This window comes from Bidens hawaiensis, unplaced genomic scaffold, assembly GCF_021521415.1.
Source record: "Bidens hawaiensis isolate Kalapana, Puna unplaced genomic scaffold, B.hawaiensis_p1.1 tig00052324_1, whole genome shotgun sequence".
Taxonomy (NCBI): domain Eukaryota; kingdom Viridiplantae; phylum Streptophyta; class Magnoliopsida; order Asterales; family Asteraceae; genus Bidens; species Bidens hawaiensis.
In genome coordinates this window covers 49,810-73,986 of record NW_027499399.1, presented here as the reverse complement: position 1 = coordinate 73,986, position 24,177 = coordinate 49,810, and the positions used below count along the sequence as shown (strand labels likewise).

The following is a 24,177-nucleotide window of genomic DNA, read 5'->3' as shown; positions in this document are numbered from 1 at the left end:
AATATTAATTGTTGTGTCATACACATAAATAAGATGAATCGGTATTTTTAAAACAAATACAAAATCTATAAGACCAAACGTAGTGGGACAGTGTAGTGTGAGAAAAAGCCTCAAACATACCCCGGGTACACCACCTCTCGGGGTGTTTTGGGTTTTAAAAGGTCTCTTCGTGTTTTTGTACAAAACTCTTGAAGGAGAAGGTGGGGCCAAAGATATTTACAGCCAATGGAGAAAAGAGGGTGGAAAAGGTGGGGGGGGGGGGGGGTCCTCCATCACTACACATGGTCTAACTGAATTGTTAGAATTTGGTCCCTTTTTATATTATAGATTTTAAAATTAAAACAGTTAAAATTACAATCACTATAAATATATATAATTGGTAAAAGTTCAATAACTAAAACTGTTAAATGTCTTATACATTAATGATAAATCTATGAAAGAAAGAAATCATGTATAATGGTGTTCCTTGTAAGATTTGAAGAAATGAGTCCCATAGTGAACAATTTTATAGATTCAACAGTAGCACTAGCGTGTACGTGTGTTAGCCATTAAAGAAAGAGACGGATAATATAAAGTTATCCCTAAACTACTAAATAAATCAACAATATATTGTTGTTTAAAATCTATGCTAAAATATTTCACCAAAAAAATAGAAATTAAATCGATTAACATGCAATCAACATATTAGAGTAAAATTCATTTATTGGTTTGCATGATTATCAAAGAATGTGTTTTTTAACGGCCAACAAACAGAGAATTGATTAGATATTTCGTACGGGACGACTTAATGGCAAAAGGCCATCGTCCGCTGGCCCAACCCAGCCGTGCGGAGCTCTTAAACGCCTCTAATTTATCTCTAGTTACAGGGAAAATCCACCCATCCGAAGGCCCACTGATGGTAAAAGCTGGACGCGGATCAAACTGGAGATCACAAAGATTTCAGTTTTTCTTTATTGAGCTACCAATACCCCCTCCAAAGTGTTGTTTGTAAAGATTAAACCTAGGTCTCTATTGAAAAACCCAAACTTTTTACCACTGTATCATATTAGAAATGATCAAATCAAAGGTGTTACCTTATGTTATTCTAGACATTGTATTAGAAACAAATTTCTTATTCCACTATTATTTTATTATAGAAACAAATACTTTTTTCGCATGAATGTGAACATTCTTAAGTGTCTTGAATTATCTATTCTGATTATTAAATTTTAATTTACTTAGTACTATTCGATAAAATCTGGTTATCCTAATGGTTTATCCTTGTTTGTAAACTTCGAACATGAAACTTATTTAATGAAGTTATTTGCTTTTACTAGTTATCACATGTTTTTAAGACTAAATCATTACGATTTACATGTTATAATATCTAGATGAGAGTGCATCCTGTAATTACATTTATACAATGTAATGAGTTACCATATACCCGTTTTCCAGTAGTCGAGCATGCCTCGTTATTATGACGGTTGATAATCCAACTAATCATTGATTATAAAAGATCAAATTACCATTTAAAGGTACAAAATGAAGGAACGTATGAACCCACACAAATTTCTTAGCTGATTTATTTGTTTTGATTATGATGAACAAATGACTAAATATAGCATGAAAATATAAATCATACCAGAATTGGAACCGTGAAATGTATTATTTGGGCATTCGCCTAATGGTAATACAATATTTTTGATTATTTGTTAAAGTGTTAGGTAGTGTTTACCGTCTGGTATGCGGGAAGACAGGAGGGATGAAATTGTGAAAATTTCATATTTTTGCAAGTACCCTTAATCGTTTTATTCTAATGCATATCACGTTGGTTTACCTATGACATATATGAGAAGAATAAAGTTACTTCATATTGATTAAAAGTTTAAAACAGCATGATTCAAAAACAAAAACAGCCTCGTACAAAGATATATGTATGATAAGAATAAAATATCTGACTCATACGAAGTTGACCAAAGTTGAAAGAGTTAGTGATTAATGGTGGTTGATGAAACTAGCTTTTACGGTAGCATCCAAAAGTGCTTAAATAATATAAGTGTTTGTTTGATGTGGTGTTTGATTCCTAATTCCAGTCACCTGTGAAATCTTGCCGGGAAACATTGACCAATCGGACCTTGCCCACTACTTTTATTGCCACTTACATTACAATATTAATATATTATTAACATTTTAAAACTTAAATGTTAACAAACACTACTAGAAACAATAGCCAAGCTTAAACGAAGACGCAGGGGGTTCAATACGTATAAAATATTTTCATAAACGGGGAGCTGGCTAAAAATTTTTGGACAAAAACGTGTAAATTTACATTACATATAAAAATTTTCAGACGAAAATAAGTATATTTACACTACTAAGCAAAAAAAGAGATGCAGCCCTTATACAAGCTACATTCCTTACTAGAAAGCATCTTATTTTTCTACAAAAATTTCTTACGACATGTAATTTCAACAAATTTTAGATGAGTTTCCAAAAGGAAAAAAAAACTAGTCCTGATTTTGTTATCAATAATGCAACAAGATAGTAACAATACTATTTTTCGTTAGAAAATTGTTGCTAACTCTTCAGCAACTTAAAAAAGCATCTTAGACTACTCTATAGGGATACCGGTGGAGGATCAAGGCAGAGTTTGACCCTCAAAATGACAACTTTGAGATGGGGAGGTGGTTAATGTGCATTCAAACTTGTTATGATATAATTGAAAAAAAAAAGAAGGAAAAGGAGCATACCATTATTTAGTACTCCGGTAACGGTGAAAGCCGAAGGCTAACAAGCCTACTAAACTCTTTCCAAAGACAATGGATTTAAGAAAGTGAATTTAAAGTGTATTTAACCCCACTTTCTTATCTCAACCTGTTAATATTATGAGATAAAACTCATAATTAAATATATAATAGTCGAAATCACTTGATTGTGATCTTAGACCGAGTAGCAATAGTGTCTGGAACCATTGGGACCGGTATCAGCTCTATAATTCGTGATCCAATAGCTTGAGATATTCTAACGGAGTTAACCGAAAAACATTTATCAATTATGTTTATTAATTACGTTAAAAACATTATCAATATAATTATTTGTGTTATCTATAGTATTATACTTTTGTTGGAAAGTTGTAACAAATTAGAAAATAAATAAATAAATAAAATTGATAGAATTAAGAAACACTAGCTATCATTCTTCGGATATAACAATGGACTTTCAATCGGTATTGGAAAAATGTGTTAAATAATTTCTTTCTTCCTTTTTATTTTTTGATGTAAAATAATACCACGTTCAATAGAAAATCATTAAATTTCAAATAATCTATTTCTCGTCGGTTTATGAGTTTAGAGCTTTAAACTAAGGATAAGGTAAAATGTGAATATGATAAGTGAGTTTCTATTTATGAAATGAATTAGAATATATAATATATAGGATACTAATTAAGTAATTAGACTTAAAGCAAAGCTAGCACTTGTTTTGAGTAATATCATCATGAAAGAAAGCATTCATGTAACATACAATCATACATCAACAATTAATCCACCGGATCAGTGATGTTATTATTAGTCTAAAATAGTAGTACACGACCAATCTTTTCGCATAACCATGAATCAGCAAACACCTAAACAATGGTGTCTTTTCTTTTTCTTCCTTTATTGGATCCTTCATGTTTCCTTCTACATCATCATGAAGGCCATTCATGCATTCCCTTTTCAAGTGTGTGTATACATACACATTTATTTGTATGTATAGTGCCACATTTTTTTCCGAGGCAACAATATGTTAAAAAACTAGGAGAACCGTATAATACATTTGTACATTATTGGTTATTATGCATTGAAGATAATAGAGAGAGAGAGAGAGAGAGTGACGGCTACACACCGTCTTTGGTATCACATTCAAAGTACGATGTACAAGTGGATTTTGCGGTTATGTTAATTCTCAACATATTTCTTGATTCTAACTTGAACACTCTATGTGCATGTGAGCTCGCGCGTATGAGTGTGTATGTATGTTTGTATATCCTTTAATACCTTTTTAACTTTTTGTTTTTGATGATAAATGATAAAGTTTATGAGATGTTAAATTCTTGGACATGCTAGTTAGAAACATGGTAAAAGAATTTCATTTTAAAGGGATAAAGTATTCTATGTAATTATATATATCACAACAAAAAAGTAATCTTACTGGAAAAAAGAGTTACATTTTATGCACAATATATTAAGATACTACATTTACTTGAACCAAACTCATGAGAAGCACCTACCCACCATACAATATTTTGGTTCCAACTATTATATCAAACCTAATTTGATGTACCACATCTTACCTAAACTTACAAGTTCCAACATCTAATGTAGTAATACATAATCTTTATACTTATTCGCATAAATCAATAAAACGTTTGATCATGAATTAACAAACTTAACCATTTCAAAGCTATAAATAATAAGTGTTACATCAAGAAATTGTGTTCTCTCTTTAGGCATATATTAATTTAAGTATTTGTTTTTAGGCCTATTATTATTATTACTATTATTTGTGTTATACAAGAGAAAGTAGAGCAGGTGACACACTTATTCTGTCTCTTCTTTTTCCTAGTTATTAAAATTAGAGCATATATAGGAGAATAAAAGCAAGACAACAAATGAGAAAAGGGTGTTCTGCAATGATATACAAATGAGACCTCTCCTATTTCCACTCCACTCTTTTTTGGCCCCATCATATCATGCCTCTTTCTCTTTACTCTTTAATCCCATTTGCTAAATTATATTACTTTTTAATGATAAACAACACTTCTAACTGATATGATATGACAGTTTCATTTCTCTTTGATTGACCTTATAGGGCTACCTAGTTAACCTATCCAATCAAATCCATTTTTTCAGCTTCCACATGGCTCAACAGGTATATTATCTCCCACTGCTTAGCGGTTTTATGTCGGTGTTTTTGTTCATCCATTTGAGGTGAATGCAGGAAAATGGTGGATGGCCTTTGGGACTACAACCTTTGAATGTAAGAGCCAGAAGCCATGATTATTCAGGATCAATCTCATGCAACACTTTGCTCAGTGGCTCACCTACTTTAACCTCAGCTTCTTCGGATCTAGATACACAGGTTTGTTGGTGTTTATTGCTTTCTTTTCTTTAACTTTACGAAACTTTGATCATAAGGCTCGTCTAGTCGTGTGATAAAGGGGTTGAAACTTCCTCATATAATTCATGTTCATTGTAATTAGTTACTACATTTTCAAAAACAATGCAAGAAAAACACTATAATTGCAAATAATAATTAACAAGGTAGCCAAAAGTTGTTCACTCTTGCATACATGCACCAACATTCAGTCTCATTAAGGATTACCAACCACACTTTTAATTTATCTTTTCTTTTTGTCCATTTATTGAACTCCGTCAGTAATCACCAAACGAGTTTATATACTCAATTTGTAAATTAGTGTACACGTTAATTTGAAAATTAAACCACTTTTACTTTAATGTATCTATGTACAAAAAGCTTGAGTTACAAGTCACAACAATAAAAGAATAAGAAATTAATGGGAATCTTTAAATCACAAAAGTTTTGTCGAACTAGTAATCTATCAGCTTTTACTTTATGTTTGAAGAGTAGAAATTCTCAAGCTTTATGTTATATACAAGTCGGGATGCGTAGAGAACAAATGATCGCTGCAATCGATTTCATTGCTGAGCATTTCTAGTTGTGTCTCATTCGGCCATGGCTTCTTTTGGCATAAGACATACATAAAAGACATACAAAGCCAACACCAAATTATGACTTGAGACTAGTGAATCTATGTGCAATTTAAAATGACACTTTTGACCCTGTAAGAAGCACATGTCTTTCACATGTCATCGTATAACTGGTCTTTTGGAATTTAGATACATATAGACAAGGCTAACAAAAAAAGTGATACTAAAGTACAATTATTTTTTAAGGTTAATTTCAACCTAAAATTATGTCTAAACATGTGAGTTTTGATATTGAGATTATTATTGGTTATAAAGTCCACAGGATCTTTCTTTCATGACAAGAGCATCACACTAGGAAACCTTTTGGGTGTTTCAAGCATTGTAGAACTTTCTAGAAGATCTTTAGGAAGTAGAAGAAGAGTCGTCTCCGAAACCATAACTTTGGGACACACCAGAAGAGCAAACCCCAAATCAAAAACTTGGTGTTTCAAGTTTTGTCTGTGCCCAAGAGATAACATTGATGTTGATATAGCTAGAAACAACACGGTTCCACTTGGGCGGTTTCTTGAAGTGGAAAGAAGAGCCGGTCACGATCACAGGCGAGATCAACATGGTCCAATGATTTATGGACCTGATGAGCTCGCCCTTTCTCAGCCTTTTGGGGAGTTACCGAATTCATTGTTTGTAGATGGGCGAATTGCACCACCACCCCAATCAAGCCCCGGGTCAGGTTCGGATTCCAATCGAAAGAAAGAGGGTAGAAGATTGAAAACTCCATGCTTTTGAGAACTTCAAATGTTGTGTTCATTTCCATGAACTTGACATATATTTGTTATTCATAACAGTGTTTGATGTGTAGATGCATGTGTGTTTAAACAGTCAAGAGTTTGTTTTCTTAGTTTAGAAGATCAAAGTTTATATATTTTTTTAACAAATTATGCTTGTGATTTGGTTTAGTATAAATGTTTTGTGGTTTTGGTTTAGATGCAACATGATAAAATATAATATATGAATCGAGTTGAAGTTGACCAAAGTTAAGAGAATGTAACTAATGGTAGTTGATGAACCTTTTACAGTAGCATCCAAAAGTGTAAAGGAACCTTTGTGAATGTTTGTTTGATGTGCTGTTTGATTCCTAAGTCCTGTCACCTGTGAAATCTTGCCGGGAAAACATTGACCATGTTAGATATATGGTGGTCCCTCTGATTTTATTGAAACTTACATTACATATATTTTAATAACCTTTATTGATAAACCATGCTATAAAATGTATTCAGTTAAGATTTAATAGAAAAAATTGAAAGGCAGATTTCTTTTATTCAGAGACTCAAACCGAGGACTTCCAGTTCCGGGTGTTTAAGAGCCTTTGTCTGTGTTAATACATAATTTCATTTCTCTGTAATTCCTATGTTTTTCTTATATACATTACAAAACTTAATACTTGCATCATTTTATGGATGTCTTCAATACTTTCAAAATGAATAGATGATTGAATTTTGTCTCCAGATATGTTTTCACATAACAAACTAAATTTACAAATATATTTACAGATAAATCAATTAAACTGTTTCACATCTAGTTATTTAATCTACCCTTATAAAACCAACTAATTACAAAAATGTAGACAAATTCTCTTAGCTCTTTAAAACAGAAACCTATAACTTTAATTCTTAAAGCAAATGACCTTATCCTTTGGCTTCAATGAACTCCTTCAAGTTTAGCCATATTCCTTTGTCATAGGGATTTCTAAACCGTGTTGTTGTTCCTATTTCTCCTGGATGTCAACATTATGTTATTCGGTAAACCGTCTCATAAAGAACTTATAACAGGCGGTATACATTATGATATCGTAGCCAAATAAATTGTTTACAAAATTCAAAACCACAATTAAAAATATATGGTGGCACATTATCCACAATTACCTAGCTGAGGATGCATGATATGCTGGAACTCTGGATATTGCTTCCAGTGCATCTGCAAAAACATAAATCCATGTAGTAAATATACATGACCAACAACCAGAATACATCAATTAGAATAAAAAGAACTTACCCATTCATCTGTTCTGATATTAAAACACACACAGTATATATGCCATGCCAGAAACGCCACCTAATAAAATCAGAATATAAGTATCTGATATGAAAAAAAGTTAATAAACAAAACATATAAAAGCGAGGTTCTAAGCATGTATGCACCTGCCATAGTACTTGCAGAATAGAAAACAACATTGTGCTAGTAGCTAATGTTACGGTCCAACCAACCTTCTGTCCATCACTATCAAGTGTCCGGGATGTTGTTACGACTAGAATGTAAGATGGATGTATTGCAAATCTTTCAAAGATGAAAATGAAAATGAAAATTTATGAAAGGCATCGTGAAGCTTACTTTGAGATGCACCCAAAATGTAACACGCCTCGGCTGTTACAAATCCAGCTAGAAGAATTATAAAAAGGAGATGATTATTCTGACCTGCACTAAAAAAGATAACAGTAACATCTAATCATTTAAAATTGATCCTAACGTTACAAATCGGGACAAATGAAACAAACATTTTTAAAGTTGTTACCTATGCAATTCCCAAAAGCAGGGCAATGGTGGTCAAATCCCTTAACATATGCATGACAGTGCTTACAATATCTTACCCGTTGGAGTAAAAGTGAACTCTGTTGTAAGTTTTAACATTAAACATTGAGTACCTCAAAAATAATATAAATGCGACAAAGGAGTATAATAGAGACCTCAACAAATGGGGATCCCTCATAAATGTTTGAAGTTGGAAGCTCAGATTCCTGCACAAAAAACAAAGATCATCATGCATGATCTTAAACTTTAATGGGAATATTTTGAGTGATTGTAATTTCTAACCTCTAGATAAGTTTCCGTGTTGGAGATGGGGTCTTAATTAACAAAACCAGGATCACCTGAGATGATCCTGCCACCAAGAACACTCTCATTAGAATTATCAAATCAAATCTTACTTCATAAGAACAAATATTAATAAAGTTCTAACACAGACCTGTATAGGCCGATTAGTTGAATAATGATCTCCACATTGAAGATGATGTCCAATAGCAATGAGGTAGCTTGTAAAACAATGATTAGTTTGTTTTGTTAGCATTGAAGGCGAAATAAACACAAAAGTAACCATATTGAAACCTATTAGTTGCCAAATAAACAAAGAAAACATAAGAAATAAAGATATTTCCCAATAAAAAGGGCGAACTGATGTTAGGTTTGTTTTATGCAATTATTATTGTTCTCTAAATCATAATATAACTACATTTTGTAACACTCGACAATATCCTACATAAAAAAGTGACTTTTAGTATCTCCTAATTCAGTAAAGTTAGATTATTCAATTCTCTTCTGTCTGATTATGAGAGTCCACATGTTGATACTTAATCGATTCAGAGTATAAATTTAAAGGAACTTTTAGGTTTAAGGGTGTGTTTGGGATTCCATATTTTTCCCTCCTTATGACTTATGAATGTTTAAGAAGTTCTTTTTATGTTTATAAAGTGTTTGGGAACACATAAGGACTTTTACTTTTCTCCTTAACAACAAGGCTAAAAAAGGGGGTTTCAATAAGTTGAGATTTGGTAACTTATCAACTTATAGGTTTGGAATTTCCATTCCACCCTTTCATTTGATGTTATCATCTATTCTCTAGAACCAATTTAGATACCAATTTGGCAATTTTGAATTTAAAATATCAACACTCTCAAACTGACTCAATTCTGGTCCTATACGACTCGTATAGGCCTCAATGGATAACCAATGTGGTGTTTGCATAACGCAAGGCAAACACAAACATCATCAGGACTCAGGAGTGTATAATAATAGCAGGCAACTGAAATCAAGAGGTTACCTTGTTGAATTACAACTACATACACACACCAAATGAAGAATATATTCGTAAACACAAACGCAGGAGCTGAACCACGCAGTCCGAATAGCTTCTTACATCTTCTCCCAATTACCGTCAAACCTAACAACACAATAACTGAACAAAACAAGTTAAAATCAAAATCGATAAACCTGAGACGTGTATAATATATGAATAGAGAACCTGAGAGAAACAGGAGTGTTATGATGTTGAAGGAGTGGAAGAAGGAAGATAATAATAATAATAAGTAGAGAGCAAAGTGTGCGAAGCAAACACAGACGAAGGAGACTGTGCTACGACCGATTGACCGCCATGGATCCCTGCGGTTTCTCCGACGCCGAGGGTCTTCCATTTACGGTTCGATTTGGATGATTCGGTTGCCAATCGGATTTGACTCTATCGGGTCGGACTGTACTGTAACCCAGTTTACGAGGCCCGAAATATGTTTTGACCGATGGCCCGATCTTTTTTACTGGACTGCGACTTTCTCGTGTGACACATTATTGTAACTCTTAAATTTTGCGAGTCTCGTTCCTTCACTTCGAGTAGACTAGGGATGAACATTTTGTCCCAAATACACGTACTCGTACTTGTACCCATACCGATTTAGCATATTCGGTACGGGTTTTGGTACTCATTTTTGTTGAATTTTGGTACTGGTACAATCGAGTACAGGTATATGTACGATATGGGTATGTTTGGTATTTTGTACATGTTTTAAATATAAATACATCGACATCAAACAACAAATTAAAAAAACAACTTATTTTGATAAAAGTTTAGTGAATGTCAGCTGCTTTTCATGGCATTATCAGACTTGAGCTTAAAGATAAATGGCATCTTTATTCTTCAAATGGACTTTAAGCTAAACCAAAATATATCCATTAAAAATAACACCACGCTGAAGATGACATTATGAAGTGAAAATCAGAAATCGAGTAGCTCATTCATGTAACTTATCTACCATTTGAAGATGATGTATATATAGAGTGTTGTTGGGATCTGAAAATCAATAACTTATTTTTATTTATGTTTAGAAAATTATGAATTTATGTTTAGCAAATTACAAACATTTAAAAATGAATGAAATTATTCTTCTACCACAAAACTTGTTAAATACATCACAGTGCTTGTGAATGTCAGGAGTGAACTTAAGTATTCATCTACCAGAAAACAGTGCTTGCTATCGATTAAAAATTGTTCATCATACATTTGCGAGTGGCACTAATGTTGGAATTTTGTTCGTTTATTTAAACCAAACAAAGATGAACATGCCATACTTGTGTTGTTTCATCTAATTTTAGTTGAGCACGAACACATACATATAACTGAACAATATTGGTTTAAGTGAATCAATTACTATAGAGGAGGGAATTGTGATGCTACCTGATAATAAGCAGCAAAGGAACATGGCCACACGTTCTTCTAATCAATATCAAAGTAGCAAAGGAACATGGTCGCACATTCTTGTAATTGATATCTATAGAGGAGGGATAAAATGTCCACTCACCAACATACTCAGTCGTGATCATAGTTATAATTAAATAACTTTATTATTAACAAACATGATATCATGATGACAAAAACATTAGAACGGACAGTATATACATATTAATTAAAAAGATATGTGAAGATAATATATTAATTAAAAACATACGGTGGGGATGAACGATTTAGATAACACCACCAAATCAAATTCAAAGGTCTCTTTCTCTTCTTTTAACCCCGCCCCATGATTCACGGTCGACATATATTGTTCTAAAGCAGGGTTGTGTAAAATTACCTAACCGGAAAACCACAATGGAACGGACTGAAGTAACGGCGGAGACGAATGACAGCAGCGATGGAGATGAACGGTCTAGTAGGTTTAATCAGATAAGGAAGAAGGCAGCGAAGTAATGGCAAATTGGCAACGAATGGGTCGCGACGCCTGATTGAGGGTCTTCAGCGTAGGGTTTTTTATTTGGAAGGGGAAACAAATGGGTTGAATAATATACGGATATGGATATTATTAGTTGGGCGGGTTGATTTGAAATAATATCATATTAGTGAATATGAGTTAAATTAGTGAATATGAGTTAAAAAAGGTGATGAGTGATGAGAGGTTGACAAGTGGCAAAAAATATAGTAGTTTTTTTTATTAGAGTACTAAGATAATATAGTGAACCACCTTATAAATTAAAAAGTAACCATCCTAATTAAAATATAAGTTGTTGTTCTGGTGGATAAGTCTCTGACTTGGTTAATTGAAGGTCACATATTCAAATCAGTTTTACACTATTTTGTTTATTTTATTTTTATGCAACTTTTTTGGGTTTCATAAATTAAAACTTTTAAACAAAGATAGAATTACAAGTCGTTGTCTGCCCCTCTCCCCTCTCCGCCATGATTACGCAGGCACTGCGCCTCCTAACACCGGTAGTTAGGGCAATCGGTCGAACGATTGTATTTATATTATGTAACTATTTCAAAAGATCATAGGGAACAACTACAAGTATTTTTTTAATTCGTAAAGACCATTGTATTTATATTATGTGTTTTTTTTAATTTTGAATGATGGTGTCTTTTTTATTATTATATCGTATTTTTATTATTTAATGAACCGACCCGAAATACTTATATTCAACTTCATTAAATTGAATCATCTAAAAGTAGTGCATCACCTGAAAAAAATTAATGGATCTGCATGTTGTATATATATACTAGCTATAAAGCCCGTGTAGCACACGAAATGATCCAAATAATTAAGTTACAAATAAAGCAATACATAATGTGCATACATAGATGCTTGTATCATTATACATAAATTGATTTTATTTATATCACAAAATGATTTTTTCCAAAAAGAAAAAAGAAAAATGAACTTAATAAAAAAATAATGCACGTGCAAAAGCATACTAAAGAAGACTCCGTCTATTAAAAATTTATTCTCAGTATCATATATGTATAATTGAAAGAAATTTAGTTATGACTCAATTTTGGAGAATATTTCTCATATAATAATAGTTTTGAGCGAAATCATAAATTTTTTTTTGATAATTTTGAGGGGTTTCTCGACTTTGCTAATTGATGAAGAAAAATAACATGTTAACCCGTTCAATTTTGTGAATGTTTTGCTTCACTTGAACATAATTTTGTACGTCATGTTTCACATAAAACATTCTGATCACTATTCAAGGAAAAGTTAATGCTGACACAATTTTTTCTAATTTGATAAAAGTTAGAAGCATGGAAGTGGCATGTCGGAAGTGTTTGTCATTTTTTCTTATATTTTTAATAGTTAAGGGAAATTATCCAACGTGCAAAATCCCGAATCTTGACTATTTTCAAAATTGTCCTTAAAAATAAATTCGAAATCCAATCACATTTAAAATTCTAACTTTCATTTGTTTTGCATTTTCTAGTCAAAACTTTGAACACGTAACCAATTTTAAAAATATTCAGATTACCCTTTTTTATCCGTAACAAATTTGAGCCAAATATAGTTAATTTGTACCAAATGATCTATGAACCAACTTTTAACCCGTAACAATCAAACTTAAGTTCCACAAAAAACCCAAAGCAATCCTTGAAAAAAAACATAAGAAACTAAATATGATAAACTTTATTATTATTATATTTGAAAGAATTGTTATATATTATCCTTACAATTTAACACATATATGTATAGTTTACTAAATTAATCGAAAAAATAAATAGATAAATTTAAATCATATACTTATTATTCATAAAATTATATGACAATGTACAAAAAAACAAAAGATAAATGGATTTATTTATAAAAACATGATCAACTTTTAAGAATATGTTTATGATTCAATGATTAAAAAAATTAATTTGTAAATTGAAAGAATATTAGTATTTTTTTTATTTACAATCTTCAACAATATACATAGGGCGTATTCGTTTCACAGAATTCGTTGGAAATCAAAGGAATTGGAATTTAAATACCATGACATGGCGTGTTCGTTTCGTTGAAATTGAAATCTTAATTCCATTTTGGTGTGTTCGGTAGACAAGGAATTGGAATTCGAATTCAATTCCCTCAAATTCCTTTAAACAAAGGGATTCTAAATCCTTCCATCATGTGAAGGGATTTAAGTAAATTTGATGGAATCTTCAATTGGTCACGTTCGAGTCGACATTTCGGGTGTGTTCACATTCAGGTCGACGCTCCGAGTCTTAGCGCTTTCAGCTCAGTGCTCCGGGCCGGGTCGCGTTTGGGTCAACGCCCCGGGTCAGCTCGCATTCGGTTCGGCGCCTCGTGTCAGTTTGTGTTCGGTTTGACGCCAGGGTCAGTTCGGCTCAACCCGACCCAGTCCGCCGACGCCCCGGCCATTTCATGGACCAAAACGAAACAAAGAATAGAAACCGAAATGGAACGAAACCGAACTAACCAAAACGAAACATAAAAAAAACATAAACCGAACAAAAAAAACAAACCAAAATAAAAGTTAAACCAAACCGAGTAAACCGAATAAAATGAAACAAAAAAAGAGAAACAAAAACAAAACCAAAAATTAAACCCGAACGGAAACGAACCAAAAAAACCGAAACGGGCCGAAACAAAAAAAAACTAAATAAAATAAGCAAAAAACGAACTTGAGCCAAACATAAACCGAAAAAAAACATCATAAACGAACCAAAAAAACCAAAACAGACCGAAACCCAAGAAAATGAACAAAATAAGCAAAAAAAGCGAACTTGAACCAAACAGAAACCGAAAAAAAACAACATAAACGAACCAAATAAACTGAAACGAGCCGAAACCCAAGAAACTGAACAAGATAAGCAAAAAAAACGAACTTGAACCAAACACAAAACGCAAAAACTGAACAAAATACGCAAAAAAAAAAAAGAACTTGAACCAAACAGAAATAGAAAAAAACGACTTAAACGAACCAAAAAAACCGAAACGGGCCGAAATCTCAAAAAACTGAACAAAAATAGAAAAAAAGAACTCGAAGAAAACGGAAACGAAAAACCAACCTAAACGAACCAAAAAAATCGAAACCGAGCCGGAACAACACCCAATAAACTAACCAACGGAAGCAAAAAAAAAACGAACCGAAATGAAACTGGAAAAAATAACGAAACAAAAAAAACGAATGCGGGCCGGGTCGGGTGGAAGCGGTTCGGATCACCAGCGGGCCGGATCGTCCAAAAACGTTGTGGGTCGTCAGTAGAGTGGATCAAAGTGATTACCTCTGACTCATTGGCCAACCAAACACGTTAGATGGAATTGGGATTCCAATTCCAGCAAATTCCATTCTTATGGGAATGTTTAAATTCCAATTCCAATTCCTTTAAATTCCAATTCCAATTTCATTTCATTCCTTGAAACGAACGCGTAGTGTAATATGTTAATAATAACATTTAAAATTATATTCTTTTAAATATTTAACATTTGTTGTTAATTTTTGGATTTCATCAAGTATGTTGTGACATGTATTTTAACAATGAATAGTGGTATAATATGTAAATATTTATTTATATAAAAGTGTATATATATAATATAAATAGAGTATAAAGAAAAATCAATAATTTAATTATGTTATAAATATAATACAAATATAGTGTAAAAGAAAAGTGAATAATTATTGATCTATAACATATATTAGTTTTGGAGGGAAAATAATTGTAAGGATTAACCACAAATTGACATGTGTCTACATTATTTTACTTTATTAGAATATAAGTAATTAGATATGTTAATTTATACAAATTAGCTAATTATACAAAACTAGTGGGTTAGTGTTTGTCCCTGTGATCATGCAGGAATTTTGTACGTGTACATTAGCAAATTAACCTACTACTACTAATGATAAAGTTTTCCCCTGGTGATGCATCGGAAAATAGAATCCGCAAAATATAGTATTTACTAAACATTAGCGTAAGTCACATATAAGATTAAACCTACTCTTCTATATCATCGGTATTCAAAGTACGTAATCATATTCCGACAAAGTTACCGATCCAAACACTTGCGAAAGCTATTTACAATAAAAAAACTTTGTTTAACTAAACATAAACATAAAATAAAAAATAAATTGAGTAGCTACTCTTCGTCATTATTTGGTACCCGAATCCGCCGAATTTACAAATTCAAGAATGTGCAAAATAAACATAAACATACAATACAAAAAATATATGCATATACTAGGTATTTAATTCAAAAATTAAAGGAGTTTATATCAGTATAAGAATAAATCTGATAAAAAAATGTTAGTTACATTCACACTCATCTCTATTCTCTACTATATTACAACTAGCTTTAGAGTCCCTGTAGCATACATAATAATCAAAATAATTAAGTTACAAATAAAATAATACATAATGTATATATTTTTATTTATTTTTGAACGGCAATACATAATGTATATGGAAAAATGTATTACATCTATGCTTGTATCATTATATATAACTTGATTTTATTTATATCATAAAATGATTTTTTCCAAAAAAAACTAAACTTAATAAAAAAAAACTACTGCACCTGCAAAAACATACCCAAGAACACTCCATCTATTGAAAAATTATTCTCAGTGCCATATATGTATAATTGAATGAAATTTGGTTACGAACCAATTTCGGAAAATACGTCTCATATAATAATATTTTTGAGCTCATGTACTACCACACTATGAAATTTTTTTTTGTAAGTTTGAAAGGTTTCTCTACTTTGGCAATTGACAAAAAAAAATATGTTAACCCATGTAAGGCTTCGTTACCGGTAGCCCTACTTTAACGTTGGATTTACTCATAAACGTAGTTCTAAATATCAGAGTTAACCAAAACTTTCGCCGAATAATAAAACTTCGACCATAACATTATACATAACCATCAATTCATGTCTTATAAAACATTCGTAGTCAATTAAAACAAAACATAGTCTTTAAAACATCACAACATTTCTTCGAGATGCCAGTATCTTCGATTTCCATGCCATGTGTCTTCAGTCACGCGAGCTGCCTCAACCTATTTGCCTGCGTGCATACTAAAAGTCAGCTATGCTGAGTGAGTTCTAGTTAATCACATAACTTACTTTTCATACACATATACGTGCCCGAAGGTACGCATTACAACATATCAAGATCAGCATTCGTCCATACACATTCATATCTAACCATACATTATAAAGGGCGTTTCAGCCTACATACCTCGGATATTTTTAGGGTCCGGTACCCTCCATCCTCGGATATTATTAGGGTCCGGTCACCCTTCATCCTCGGATATTATTAGGGTCCGGTCACCCTTCATCCTCGGATATTATTAGGTCCGGTACCCTTCATCCTCGGATATTATTAGGGTCTGGTACCCTTTCTTCCATAGCTTCACACTATACCTGTCCTTAAATATTTTTCCTGACAATACGTGCAATCTCCGAAGAGCGTTCACGTACCATTAACTTATCATACGTACATTATGCATACATCATAAATATTCATACATGCATCTTATCTTACATCATACATAGCAATCACGTCTTTAGCTACCACCTGACGGTACATGCAATATCCGAATATCGTTCACGCACCGTAAAGCAATCATCATACATACATCATGCAAGGCATACACTTACCAATTAAGGTAAGTGTATTAACTATCACATCGAGTATGCACACAGCCCCGAAAACATAACAAGGAAGTGGGGCTAGAAACTCACCTCAATGCGGTTGCGTTCACCGTTTACGGTTATTCCCTTCTTGAGCTGTGCACGACTAACTGTATAATAATTATACGTTTCAGTAAACTATCACTACACATATCGCCTTTCTAGTTTAATTATTACCCTCAACGAACGGGGGTTCGGGGGCAGCGCCCCTGGCAGCGGGGTTCTAGGGGCGGCAGTCCCTAGCGGGGTCCAAGGGGCAGAGCCCCTGGCTGGGGTTAAGCTGCCAGGTCATTATTTTCATTAACTGTCTTAACACAATTTCCATTAGCATTTTGAATCATTGAATAATATGCTACTTAAAAGTTCAAGGGCTTATTTGTAATTAAATCATTCTTTTCTAAGTCCAGGGACAATTCTGTCATTCTGTTAAACTTCTAATTCGTTACTTATCCTTAACGAACTGACTTTCCATGACGAACAGGTTCTTGTAACGAATTGGAACCTTTAACGAATTGGTTACTTACACGAATTGGACTTTTAACGAACTGGACTCTTAACGAATCAGTCCATGTAGCGAACCTGTCCAAGTAGCGAATTGGACCTTCTAATTCGTTATCTCCTTTAACGAACTGCTCATAACGAATCAAGGGTAATTTGTTACCCTTTTCCTTTAACGAATTGGATACTAACTACAGGTAGTTCGTTAATCTTTCCTTAGCGAATCAGCTGGCGAATTACCTCTAATTCGCTAGTTATTCCTTAGCGAACTAGGGTTAGGTCAGATTTGTCAGAATATTCCCTGACAACCTCGTACACGTTTTTCCGGCGCCGCCTTTCCGGCGCCGCCATTGCCGGAAAACTCACTGGAAAAACGTATCTTCACCGTTTTACACCGTTTTTCATCGTTTTTCGTCCCGTTCGATCCAGATCTGAGCTAGGCTGACCCCTAAGCTCATATTAGGTTCGGTTTATACCAGATTCCACCCGGATCTCATGACTTAAACGGTTTAACGGTGTCGACTCGTCGTTTCATGATTATATCTAACGGATTTAAGCTCAAACAATAAAATACTATCATTACCTCGGGTCGGTTCTCGGTTTCCTTCTTGATATCGGTTTAGAGAGAGAGAGAACTAGAGAGAGAATCTTAAGTGTGTGTTTTGGATGGTGTAAGGGATATGTGTAAATGAATTAAATGGAGGATTAAGGGTATATATATTTTTGATCATGGGCTTAAGCCCATGGTCTTTCCTTCATTCCTCCATAACCCAAGTCCATAACCCATATCCATTTACCCAACACAAGTCCATCTCGTATTCTATTCAACTAAACCGATAACGACCCGCTATAAAATAAACGAACTTTATTTTATTAATATAACCGAAAGTAGGATGTTACAACCCGTACAATTTTGTTAATGTTTTGTTTCACTATTTTGTACAACATGTTTCACATAAAACATTCTGATCACTAATCAAGGGAAAGTCAATGCTGACACAAATGTTTCTAATTTGATAAAAGTTAGAAGCATTGATAGGTCTAGAGGTGGCATGTCGAAAGTGTTTGTCATTTTCACTTAAATTTTAATAGCCATGGGGAAAATACTCAATGTGCAAAATCCCGAATCTTTTGACTATTTCCAAAAATGTCCTTAAAAATTAATTCGAAACCCAATCACAATTAAAGTTCAAGTCAAAACTTTGAACCCATAACAAATTCGACGATAAATCTATTTGCACTATCAAATTCTTAAAAATATTCAAATTACCCCTTTACCAGTAATAAATTTGAGCTAAATGTAATTATTAGTACTAAACGATCTATTTACCAACTTTTAACCCGTAACATCAAATTTAAGTTTCGCAAAAAAACTCTAAGCAATCCTTGATAAAAAAAACCAAAGAAACTAAATACGATAAACTTTATTATATTTGAAAATGATTGGTATATACTATCCCTATAATTTAACACATATTTTATTATATTTGAAAGTGATCGATATATACTATCTTTACAATTTAACACATATGTGTATTGTTTACTAAATTAAAAGAAAAAAAATAAATAGATAGATTTAAATCATATATTTATAATTTATAAATTTATATGACAATGTACAAAAAAAATAATAGATAAATGGATTTAGTTTTAAAAAATGGATAAACTTTTAAGAATATATATATAATTTAATGATTAAAAAAATTACTTTGTAAATTGAAAACATATTAGATTTATTTTTTATTTTTTTATTTACAATCTTCAACAATAAACATAGTATAATATGTTAAAGATAACATTTATAATTATATTCTTTTTAATATTTTAACAAACACAGTTTGTTGTTTATTTTTAGATTTCACCAAGTATGTTGTGAAATATATTCTATCAATGTATAGAAGTATAATATGTAAATGTTTTTTTATAAAAGTGTATATACATAATATACATAGAGTTTAAAGAAAAATGAATAATTTAATCATGTTATAGAGATAATATAAATGAAGTGTAAAAGGAAAGTAAATAATTATTGATATATGACATATATTAGTTTTGAGGGTCAAGTTATTCTACAAAAGGTAACAAAAATGAGAAGTGTGAGAAACTATAAATAATTGGCACGTGTCAAGTGGGGACCAAAAGAAAAAGGGTATAGAGGTAATTATACACAGTTTCTCTCTCCACATGCAATACAAATGTTAATACCTCCATCATTTTAGAACGTTTATAACGTTTTCGTATGATATATATATATATTTTAAAAAATTCTTCATAATAAAAGCGTTTTTTTATTTTTAATATGAGTATGATTTTTGTTATATAAAATTTAAAACAAAAATCACGTCATTTTGTCTTTTCGCATACGATTGTGTCTTTTTTCGTCATTGTGTCTTTTCACACACCATTGTGTCTTTTCACTTATCATTGTGTCTTCTTTTCGTCATTGTGTCTTTTCGCTTATCATTTTGTCTTTTTTCGTCATTGTGTTTTTTCGTCATTGTGTCTTTCAATTCATCATTATGTTTTTTTAAATACTAATAACACCGTTGTGTAATAATAATATGTAAAAATAATGATAAAATAACAACAAATTATCTAATACATAAAAAACAATGATTAATACATGTTACACAATAACTTGAAACGTAAAACACAATGGTGAATACGTATAACACAATGACTTAAAACGTAAGACACAATGGTGAATACGTATAACACAATGACCTAAAACGTAAGACACAATGGTGAATATATATAACACAATGGCTTGAAACGTAAAACACAATGGAAACAACATATTACATAATGACTTGAACGTAATACACAATGAACGCAATACTATTTTTCTCAAATTTAAAAATTTGTCATATGTCAATCCGAATAAAAGACAATGAACGTATTACACAATGACTAAAAGTTAATGACGAACAAAACGACACAATGACGTAATCTTTGTTTTAATTTTTGTCTTTAATATGAGTACTAATCGAAAAATATAATGATCAAATTCTATAATACAATTCATATAAAAACTCAACTAAAAGACACAATAAACAACAAAAAAACACAATTTAAAAAACCCATTAATTTTTTTTATTTTTATATAACAATATGATACTCATATTAAAGATAAAAAACGCTTATTATTATGGTGATTTTTTTTTTAAAATAATAATGTCTTATGAAAAAGTTATGGTCATTTTAAAATGATAGTAGAATTGACATGTGCCTTGCATGTGGAGAGAGAAAGTCAACAAAGGTGGGTTATTACCTTCATGTCATTTTCATCAATTTTTATTTATTAAATTAATCTCAGTTATTCAAATTTAAAATCAATGAACTGAATTTCTTCTCACCCTTCTCATTTTTATTGTCCTTTGTATTTTAACTTTACCCTAGTTTTGGAGGGAAAAAAATTGTGAGGATTAACCACAAACTGACATGTGTCACAATTATTTTACTTTATTAGAATATGTAGATCTAAAAAATTCCATTTCTTTGATATTGTTATTATAATCAAGCATTTAAATTAAAACTAGATCGAATCTTTCTAAACAAGGAAAACATTTTTGAAGAAAAGATGCATATATGTAATCGTCAAATAGCTTTAAAAAAAAATAAAATAACACGTAATCGTCAAATTTCAATTCAATTTAAGGTACACATATGTAACACTATGAGACGTTCCATGCATACAACACTTTTGAGTTACATATGTGAAACATTGTATGAAATCGATACATGTTCTTCGTCGACTATTTTTTTTAGTATGATTATGACAAGTTTACATATATGTAAATACAACCTCAAGCCAAGTTGTTTCATATGTGTATGTATTTTTAACCGCAAACTCAGTGATGGATCCATGATTTTTTTTCAATGGGTTCACTACTTTTAAATGGATGGCCATAAATATTTTTGGTTCGATTCGAAGGTTTGGGTCGGTTCAACGATTCGGGTTGGATAAAGTTCATTACATAACATAAATACGATAAATTAACAAAAAACAAACATCGTCATAAAAAATATAACATTCTTTCTTATTGTAATTTCAATAAATAAACAATAATAATTGAAGCAAAACATCATAATATACCTTATTGTGAAATCTGAAGTGAAGAGAGATAGAAACTAGGAGAGATGGGAAGGAGGGCTGAGGGCTTCGCGGTGGAGGAGAGGCGGTATGTGGCAATGGCCGGCAGTTAGAGTTTGAGGTTTCAACTTGTGTGAACTGTGAGTCTTGAACGTCATGTGGCTGTGGTAAAAAGAGTTAAATGGGGATGTGGGGTAAAAACCCTAAGTTAGTAACCCGGAAGGAAAAAAAAATAAAAATGGGGATGTGGAGTAAAAACCCTAAGTTAGTAACTTGGAAGGAAAAAAAATAAAACAAACCTGCAGCAAGAGAAAATCGAACCCGGGTTACACAGATTTGAAAGCAAGAGTTTTACCACGAGGCCAGAGTATTAGATTGTTTGTGGGTTCACTCTCAAAATATATAAGGGTTCACTATCATAAATTATACCTATATTCTATATAAATTTCAAAACTCAGTGGGTTCCCGTGAACCCGTACGTTACATGTTAGATCCGCCCCTACGTAAACTATTAGTCTATTACTCCCCATGTTGATGTCGCATCAAACTTACGTATGTGTAACAATGAAAATAACATCAGGTTATTCGAATTCATCGTAGGAGCATTGAGATCTAAACTATTGATATTCGTAAACCAAAATACTTGTAATGTTTCCATCAATAGTTAATTAAACTCTTTCATAACTAACATAAACTAGTTTTTAGACCCCGTCGCGTTGCGGCGGGGTTGTTAACCTTTTAAAGATATTGTTAAAGAATTAGTTATGTTGACTATATTAGTTTTCTAGGCAGTGGGGATGCTAACCTTTTAAAAATGGTGTTAAAGAAGTAGTTATGTTGAGTTTATTATTTTGTCTAGGCTAAAATGTAAGTTGACTTTGTTATTCGTCTAGGTAGAAACATGTAAGTTGTAAATTAATGTATTTTGTTTAAAGCAAGTTTCTATAATCCAAGGCTATAATATTAGTGTTTTACAAAATCAGCAGTTAGGAGCACCTTGTAAACTGGGCATGCTCTTTTTTGTTTGGTGAACACACTCAATATACAGTTTATAAATAGAGGGGTATTGTAGTTATATAGGATAATACACCAGCGTGGTGGGTAGCGGGTGGAGGGTACATGTCCATATTTAGCCTAACTATCTGTGAACACTTACTAAACTGTCATTTCCATTACATGAGCACGTTGTATCTATACTAATTACAATAACTAACACAAACAGAAAGCAAAACTGACACAAACATTGATACTTGGTTTGGTACTATCTTCAGCATGCTTAATTATACTTTCCTTTGAGATGTACTTGATCTTCTAATGTAATGGCTACCGTGCAACCGGTTCAAGCTCTCGCGAAACCTCTTGTGCCAGCTTCGCCAGCGGCTACCATTCCTGATCTTGAAAGCCTTTAATAATATGATGATTAATCATGTTCTCCAGAGGGCTATATCATTAACAATTACATTTGGAGCAGAGTCTCCGAGAAAATTCCTTCAAATATAAAAAAAGAGATTAAATAAAAAAAATGTTCATATGGTGTATGATTATTAATATATACAAATAAACCAAAAGGTTCTACCATATCTGCATATGGATGCATAGCCAAAAGCTGATTTTCCAAGCAAATGAAACAAATATTAAAATAAGTATGAAAATGCATATGCATTCTATCCCCATTTTTAAGCAATTTTTCAAGACCTGTTGAGAGATAAAGCACATACAATTAAATTCGATTACATAACTTCAATGTATTTTTTTAAAGATATACAATTTGTGGAATGCAATAATGCTGATAACTAATATATATATATTAGAAGACCATTTAAGGTTCAGACCCGTTTGAGCATCATAGCAACACGGTTACCGAAACATGGCTGCAATATAAGTTGCAAATGGAATACCCAATTGCCATCATACGTATATGCCAAGCCAAGTTTAAACCCAGTCAAACAACGTGTATTCATTACAACCTAAAGTTTGATTTCTAAAAACCTGAAACAATTACCCGAAAGTAACCTATCTGCATATAACAAACGACAACAGAAGGACAAAAAAAAACCCAATTGCGATCATACGTAATCGTGCGTGGCAACATTAACACGCTATAAGTACTTGTAAACCACACATAAAAAACAGCAGGAGTAGCACAGTACCAGATTTAGAGTGACCACGAACTTGCTAATTAATATATAAATGGGCCTACAACACAGCAACATACTGCCGGATGACAAAACGCGTCTATACAGGTAGAGAATGTGAAGATATGCATAAGGGACTAAGAACATGCTAATTAATATATAATGATAGTGATTAAAATACCGTTTTAAGGCTCATAGTTGTATGACCATCATAGCAACACGGCTACACAAACATGGCTGCAGATAGGTTGCATATG

At 32.2% G+C, this 24,177-nt stretch overlaps 1 protein-coding gene and 1 pseudogene across 2 annotated transcripts; one reads left to right on the top strand and one right to left on the bottom strand.

Annotated features, from left to right (window-relative positions):
* The first annotated feature begins 4,852 nt into the window (after positions 1-4,852).
* Positions 4,853-6,993, top strand: LOC143599531 (uncharacterized protein At3g17950-like). Its single transcript, XM_077077461.1, has 2 exons — positions 4,853-5,100; positions 6,006-6,993. Exons 1-2 carry the CDS (start codon positions 4,954-4,956, stop codon positions 6,474-6,476), a joined length of 618 nt encoding a protein of 205 aa, XP_076933576.1. The 5' UTR covers positions 4,853-4,953; the 3' UTR covers positions 6,477-6,993.
* A 115-nt stretch (positions 6,994-7,108) lies between these two features.
* LOC143599530 (uncharacterized) lies at positions 7,109-9,986 on the bottom strand (annotated as a pseudogene). The gene is made up of 11 exons (XR_013147310.1): positions 9,763-9,986; positions 9,562-9,696; positions 8,710-8,776; positions 8,559-8,625; positions 8,432-8,482; positions 8,260-8,356; positions 8,079-8,162; positions 7,889-7,995; positions 7,743-7,802; positions 7,613-7,664; positions 7,109-7,464 (listed from the first exon to the last, which is right to left on the bottom strand). The product of XR_013147310.1 is annotated as an uncharacterized LOC143599530 (transcript).
* Positions 9,987-24,177: the final 14,191 nt, after the last annotated feature.